General features: G+C 51.3%; 2 protein-coding genes across 2 annotated transcripts in view; both read right to left on the bottom strand.

Annotated features, from left to right (window-relative positions):
• The window catches only part of DEDD (death effector domain containing), a 126,113-nt gene extending 118,574 nt beyond the window's left edge, over positions 1-7,539 (bottom strand). Inside the window, exon 1 of the mRNA XM_066371332.1 lies at positions 7,527-7,539. The gene's annotated coding sequence lies outside the window, so the exon portion shown is untranslated. The remainder of the gene's footprint in view (positions 1-7,526) is intronic.
• On the bottom strand, positions 415-5,308 carry MPZ (myelin protein zero). Its single transcript, XM_066371321.1, is given in 6 exon segments — positions 415-1,298; positions 1,406-1,463; positions 1,553-1,688; positions 1,877-2,090; positions 2,345-2,511; positions 5,193-5,308. Coding segments are annotated over 6 exon segments (936 nt in total). The 5' UTR covers positions 5,260-5,308; the 3' UTR covers positions 415-1,004.
• Positions 7,540-7,854: the final 315 nt, after the last annotated feature.

The following is a 7,854-nucleotide window of genomic DNA, read 5'->3' on the forward strand; positions in this document are numbered from 1 at the left end:
ACCAGTGGAGGAGAAGGAGGAGTAGGGGAGGGGAGGAGTGGGAGAAGGGCAGGAGCTCCTCCCAGAAGAATGAGGCGATTGAAGATGGAGGCAGCAGCTTCTGGAAATGTCAGTGTTTATTAAACATATAAGGACATACGGGGGTTTGAGAAGAAATGTACAGAATGTAGAAAAGTCCTAAGAATCCCCTGTGGCTGGGAGTGCAGCCTCTTCCCTTTCCCCCTGTTTCTCATTTGTTTTTCCTCCTTTCTGTTTGGTTGTTTAAAAGCCATTTCTTAAGGCTCATCTGCCCTGTTTCCTTAATCCCTGACCTGTAAGGATCCATTGTCTCCTTCCCATGACCTTGAGTCCCAGAACAGTGCTCCAGAGTGGTCAGGGGACACCAATTGTGTAGCTGAGGTTTTGGGTCAGGGGCCCCTCTGCTTGGGCTGGATCTCTGCGACGGATTAAATGGGGGTGGGGAATTGGAAAATCCACATGACGTCATTGGTACTCAGTCATGGGGGAGCACAGCAAGGGCACAGGTGAACCAACAAACAAGCATGGATTAAAAAAAACAACAACAACCGAAATAAACCCTGAAGGAGAGTCTGTTCTGGACGATCCAGGTGTTAGCTGGGAGGACACAGAATGAAGCTGGACCGCCTGACGGAGGGGCGAGAGGGTCAGAGAGGGAAGGGGTGGGGTGCAGGGTGGGGGGTGCAGGTGGCCTGGAGTCGAGGTGCGGGGTAGCAAGGTCCCTTTCTTCTCGGTGCCGGAGGGACAGGCACCAAACACACAGTCCTTGGGGGCGGTGCAGGGTAGGATCAGGCCCTGGGCTCCCAGAAAGCCAGGGGGTGAAGGTGGGGGAGAATGTGACGTCCCTGGGGAATGAATTTTGGAATGAAACTTACATCTCAAAGGGAGGTGAGGGCAGGGCAGGGCGGGGGCGCTACCGAAGAAAGCACCTAGACGGGGCACAAGAGGAGCCTAGGTCCCCCTGCACTGGCAGGGCCTGGGGCTGATCACTTGTCGGAGTCCAGACCCATCATGTTCTTGAGGGCGTTCTTGAGGCTGGTTCTGCTGGGGGACTTGACAGCAGGCCGGAGCTCCGAGCTCTGCTCATCCTTTCGAAGCTCCATCTCGATGACCATCACCTGAGCGCCCTTGGAGGACTCCGCCCCTGACCCCCGAGCCCCCGCCCGGCCCGCTAACCGCTATTTCTTATCCTTGCGAGATTCCCCCAGCCCCTTGGACTTCTTCTCACTGGCAGCTTTGGTGCTTCTGCTGTGGTCCAGCATGGCATACAGCACCGGCGTCTGGGGGAGGGGCGCGCACGTCAGTCACCGGCCCCCCCCCGCCTCGCTCTGCCTGGTCGCGCCCAGGGCTATCCTCCCCAGCTGTCCAGGCCCCCAGCCCCGCTAACCTGCCGGCCGCGCTTGGAGTCCTTCCCGGCCTTGTGCAGTTTCCCCTTCTCCATGGCACTGCGGGGAGACGGGAACTGTGGGTGGGGCCCGGCCAGGGCCCCTTTTCCCGTTGGCCCTCCCACCACGGGAGCGGCCGCGCCCCCTACCTGAGCCTCCTCTGCAGGGTCGCCTGCCGGCGGAGCCAGCAGTACCGGATCAGGTAGAAGAGCAGCAGCAGCAAGAGCACCCCGCCCAGGACGGCCCCGATGACGGCGCCCAACACTACCCCATATCGCGTAGGCACTGGGAGGGGAGAGGAGGACAGTGAGTGGAGGGCCGAGCGGGACCGAGCCCAAAACCTCTTCCCTGCGGGCGCGGGGGTAGGGGCCAAAGCTGCCCACGCTCGCAGAGCCTGAGGGCATTTCCCCGCGCATGTGGCCTCTTCCCCTAGCCTCCCAGTCCTCCCAGACTCGGCCCGTCTCCTCTCATACCTTTTTCAAAGACGTAGAGTTTGACCTGAGAGGTCTTGCCCACTATGTCTGGTGGGTTTTTGACGTCACAGGTGAAAGTGCCATTGTCAGTATAGTCCAAGTTGTGTATGACAATGGAGCCATCTTTCCAGCGAGGGTCCCCGACCCACTGGATGCGCTCTTTGAAGGTCCCCACCTCGTCGATGTAGGGCTGCCCCTTGGCGTAGTGGAAGATCTATGAGGAATGAAGGGAATCGCGTCGCTCTAGCCACAGGGCCGGGGTATCCTGGGGTGGGCAGATAGTGCCGGGAAGAGGGACAGTGTAGATAGGCCCTAGTTGGGGTGACAACGATCGATCGACACTTACTTTGTCAAAGTTGGGGTTGTGACTCATAAAGGATTTCCCCCTCCTTAGCTCAAGTCCTCTTTTCTGCTGTCTTTGAAGCACCCTTTCTGTTATCCAACCCCAGGATTCCCCCAGGCACTCACCGAGATGGCATCACGGCCCCCTTCAGGCTGGTAGCGCCAGGTGAAGGAAATGTCATCTGAGACCCACTCGCTGGACCAGAAGGAGCAGTGCAGGGTCACCCGGGAGCCCACAGCGCCATGGACTTCCCTGTCTGTGTAAACCACAATGGCCTGGGCCGGGGACAGCACTGTAAACACAGAGGGGAATCAGATATACATGTGGGCCCAGCACGGACACAGAGTTTAGGTCAGTAGAGGTCCAGGCCAAGTTGGGGCCGTAGCAAAGTCTGAGGCAGAAAGGATCAATTCTGAGGCCCAGGTCTCTGGACTCACTGAATAGCTGAGCAAGGAATGCTGTGTTGGTCCAAGCTCATCAGTGTGTCTGTCCATGAAGAAATGCAATGGGTAGTAACCATTCCCTGGAGGATGACCAGAAGCTTGAGTTTGTCTCCAAGTCTCATTTTCCCTTTGGCTCAATATCAAACCCTTAAGTGGTCCTTAAGCTGCAGGCTTTACAGTTTTTTTAAATTTATTATAAATTATACAGCCAAATACATATTACATTCTTCTTATAAACTCTTCAAGCAATAGAGATAAAGCTAAAGTCTCTCTTGATGTCCCCCTAACCAATTTCTTTCCTGTCATCTCCTCTCAGAAATAACCACTGTTATCAATTTAACACATAGCCTTTTTCTATGAATCAAACTCAATATGATCTCAGTAAACTCAAGATATGCAGGTACTTATGCTTAAGAATATGTATATATAAGCCTGACCTGTGGCGGCGCAGTGGATAAAGCGTCGACCTGGAATTCTGAGGTTGCCAGTTCAAAACCCTGGTTTCCCTGGTCAAGGCACATATGGGAGTTGATGCTTCCTGCTCCTCCTCTCTCTCTCTCTCTCTCTCTCTCTCTCTCTCCTCTCTAAAATGAATAAATAAAATCTAAAAAAAAAAAAGAAATAAAGAATACATATTTCTGGAGGAGGTTTTCATGTTGATCCATAGAGACAATTTTTTTTTTTTTTTTACAGAGACAGAGAGTCAGAGAGAGGGATAGATAGAGACAGACAGACAGGAACGGAGAGAGATGAGAAGCATTAATTATTAGTCTTTCGTTGTGATACCTTAGTTGTTCATTGATTGCTTTCTCATATGTGCCTTGACTGTGGGCCTACAGCAGACTGAGTAACCCCTTGCTCAAGCCAGCAACCTTGGGTCCAAGCTGGTGAGCTTTTGCTCAAACCAGATGACCCCACGCTCAAATTGGCGACCTCAGGGTCTCGAACCTGGGTCCTCCGCATTCCAGTTCGACGCTATATCCACTGTGTCAGGCAAGAGACAATTTTGTTTTTAACAGTGGCATGGTATTTTACAGCACAGCAAACTCACATTTCCTACAGAAGAAAAATAAAGATAACCAGAGAATGTAAGTCTTCTTTCCTGTCCCAACTGTCCTCACTGCTGAATATCTGGTTGCTATACAGCTTGCTCTTGACTGGGGGGTCAGGGAGCGAGGGACCTCATACAACACCCAAGGGAAGCTGAGTGCAGAGCAAGACCCCAAGCCCAGAGATCAGATGACCCTGTATGTGACCCTCTGTGGTTTGACTCCCCTCACCCTCCTCTTGGCCATCATTCTGGGCCAGTGCCATGCCCAAGACTCACCCACACAAGGAAGGCCATTCCAGGGAGATTATGTGTGTGGGCTGGCCCCGGGTGGGTGCAACTGTAGATTCTTTTGTTCTACAGAAGGGGGAGCAAGCAGCCAAACAGGGAGACCCATTGTCTGAGCAATGTTGGGGTTCATGCCATTCTGCTCCATAGTCCTGAATCTTCCACCTCAGCATGCAGTATCACTGACTCACCGCCTGGGACCTCAGCCTTAGCGCCTTCTTGGGAATCCCAAATGTAACTACAAAGGTTATTCATGGGATTTACCTTCTATTCTTCCTGTTCTGATGTCAACCACTGCCCCTCAGCTCTGCTCCATGGATGGGACAGGTGCTGGGACAGAACTCTCTCCCTCATACTTCAAGATTCCCTCTTCCCATTCCCCCACCATGCCCTTCTCCAAGATTTTCTCAAGGTACCCCAGAATAGTTCAGTATGGTCCAGAAAAGTCTAGGTTCAAGTTGAGGACTCAAGAAGCTGACAGCAGAGAACCTTGGACATTCTGAACAGCTCCACCCATTTGCCTACCGCTCCAGGACAGTTCGGAGGGTCCCTTCAAATAATCCTCCTTTGACCTTCTCTTGCTCACCCAACCTCTACCACAGGGCAAGGGAGGGGTCAATCAACTTATGAAGAAAGACAGCTTTCAATAAACAAAATTCTAGAATCTCATCGACCCTTCCTTCTTTCATTCCTTTCACCCATGTAGTGGTCAATTGGTCCACAGAGAGAAACTGAGACCCCAGGACACAAAGGACCCAAGGAGCTGAGACCACAAACCTGGGACTTTTTCTTTGGTAAAAGTCCCTGGCTTTTCCCTTTAGGGAAACTAAGGGTTGGTACCTCCTTACTAGGCCATGAATAGGAACCAGAAGCCAGGTGTCTGATCCTGGTCCTTCTCTTGCTCCAACATTGCTTCTCCAAGTCCTCAGCATGGCTCTGGGCCATGTTACTGGTTTCCAACCTGGGTCCAGATTGGTCTACCTCAGGGAAGCTCTCTACATTCTCTGTTACCTTCTACCTTCACCTTTACACCTCCCTCCAAACTATACATTTTTCCTTTGAATATAATAATATCCCCTTCCTTCTCCTTTTCTGTCTCTCTTTGATTGCAGTGGGCAGTGCAGGGCAGGCAGTGGGAAGTTTGTGGGGAGACCCTGAGTCCCAGGGCCCCCAGGCCAGGGTGACTCCACTTACCCAAAGAGGAGAAGAGCAGTACAGCCAGGATAGGACTGGGGCTGGACGAGGGAGCCCCAGGAGCCATAGCTGGGGCAAGGTCTGCAGGGTTGGGAGAGTGGGGGACCAGGAACTGAGCGGGGGTTCTTGGAACCTGCTTAAAATCCCTTGGGGCCCCAGTACGAGGGGGCTGTCCTGAGCAAGTAACCAATTGCAGCCTGGCATGTGCATTTAGAGGTGGTGGGGAGGGGGGTAGAGTGCAGGGAGCAGAAGGGACATTGTGTCTTCTGGGTGGAGGGGTGGGGGACACATACCACCCTACACACAGAGGGCTTTGTGTCTGCTGGCCTCCCCCTGCCCTAGGCTGGAATGTTGGGGGGTGGTGAGGGAGAGGGACAGAAAAAGGGACACAAACACACTTCTCTGAGGGGTAGCTGGGCAGGGGAACCTGAATCCTAAGGCCATGAAAAGGGGATGCCTCTCTAGACTCCTTGCCTGACAGGACTCCCCCAGAGCCCAGGAGCTACAGGCAGGTTCCTCAGGCGAACTTGGAAAGCAGGATGGTCACTGTTATCTTGGCTACCAGAGGCTGCATTACAGGCTTCTTGAGATGACCAGGTTGTTTGGGAACCTTTTGTTTTTCCCCATCTCACTGCATCTTGGGCAATTCTTCCCAGATGGAAGATTTTCTCCATTGGAAAATCTCCAGGGAAGAATCTCCTAACTTTCCCCTCTTTGTCAGGAAGTCCTGCAATGCCTTATGCTGCAGCTTAAGCCCATTTCAAGTTGGAGCAAGTCAACAGAACTGCACTGCATCCCAGCTCATGTAAAATGTGGGCATGTGGGTAACAGAGAGAGGAACAAAAATTAAGCCTCTCCTTCAAGGAGTTCAAACTAGTTTGGGAAGGCAGAGAGAGGAAGATCAGAGGATAAACCCATCGACAATCAATTATAGTAAATCATGATACTTGCTATGGCAGAATGATGAACGAAGGAGGCACTACAACTGCAGTGGCAGGGAGATTATGTAACAGAGATTTAAAAAAAAATTTTTTTTTTACTTAATAAATGAAATTCAGAGGAGGGGGAGTCATATCTTGAAGGCACTATTAGCTATGGACCAAGCTCGAAAGATGCATGCTGCTTTGAAAAGGAGAAATATAACCAGTAGTGAGAGTACCTAGGGAGGTAGAACAGCAAAAGCAGACACAAGAGGTAAGAAGGTGTGTGTGTGTGTGTGTGTGTGTGTGTGTGTGTGTGCGCGCGCACGCGCGCGCATGTCTGTGTGTGCATGCGTGTGCATGTGTGTGTGTGTGTGTGTGTGTGTGTAGGGTAGGTGTGTGACATATTGGGTATATTCAAGGCAGATCTGGGGCCATTCACTTTTACTTGATTTAGGGGAGCCTGAGGGGCATCATAGGAAATGAGTCTGAACGGGAAAATTGAAGCCAGTTTTGATGGGCCTTAAAATACAGACTAAAGAGGGTGGTTTTAATTTACATCCTAAGAATTTCCTGAAGGTTTTGGGGTAGTGCTTGAGGTTAGCAATGGGAGTGTCCACATGCTGAGAGCTGAGTTTTAAGACAAATCTGGCCAGAAAAAATCATTCACATCCAGAGGTCTCCTGATTGTTGCCTCCTTTCCTTCCCTCCTTGGGAGCATCTGAAATGATTTTGCTTTGCAGGGACAGTCGCATACTTCCATCTGGAATGTTTTTCCTTCTCTCTTCCCCCGCCTTTCTTTCACCTCAAGCGTTGGATAGCTCCTGCTTGTCCTGCTTATTTTTAAGATGAGCCCTAGTATTAGGAGGATTGACTTAATGTTTGATTTGAATTTCAATGTGATTAATTTCCATCAATTACGGGTTCTGGAGGTTAATTTGAGGGGAGAGGTCACTGTTGTTCCTGCTATGGGACCACAGCAGGTTCACTTGTAAAGCCACAGTTCCTGGTACCTTCCTGGCATCTCCTTAAACCACAGTCTTGGTGGGTTCTGTGATTAATATTAAATTTGCAAAAGAGCATTTTCAATGAATGCAGAAATAACTGAATTTATACTATTTAAATCCTGAAAGGTGCAGGAGTGCTAAATATAAATAAGCTTTGAATATTAATGTAATGAATATGTTTTACTGTGGAATATAATTGTCTCCTTTACTCCCCTCCCCCCCAAAGAAACTCAAGAACTTTCCCCTCTTCTGTTTCTCACTGACTCACGCTCCTCAAAACTGTTCATATATACATATAAAATCAAATTGCGTTCTCCCACCCCCACCCAGGTTCTTCTGGCTGTGGGTGTCACCCACAAGCTTGAAACAACGGACAAGGGAGCGTTGTTCTTGGTCAGTGGGCAGGACCTGGGCTCAGGCGCAGGACTGTGGGCGTTAAAGGCGCCCGGGTCCTGGGAACGGTGGTCTCCGAGTTCTCCACGACCCACTTTCACTTCCAGCCTGGGTCTTGGACTTCTGTATCTCTGCAGAGGCGAGGCCTCCCGTGAGAACGGGAGGGGCGTCTCATCGGCCACCAGGCCATTTCAAACCCCACGGGATGGGCGTGGGGGAACAGACCGACCAGCCTGGGGAAGAGTCCGGGACAGTGCTCTGTGCGGTGGTTCGAATCAATATGAGAAACGTGCACTGAGGAGTCTGAGCCAGCGGAGACTGCCCAAACCCCGGCACATCCTG

The sequence above is a fragment of the Saccopteryx leptura genome, chromosome 2 (assembly GCF_036850995.1).
Source record: "Saccopteryx leptura isolate mSacLep1 chromosome 2, mSacLep1_pri_phased_curated, whole genome shotgun sequence".
In the NCBI taxonomy this organism is placed as follows: domain Eukaryota; kingdom Metazoa; phylum Chordata; class Mammalia; order Chiroptera; family Emballonuridae; genus Saccopteryx; species Saccopteryx leptura.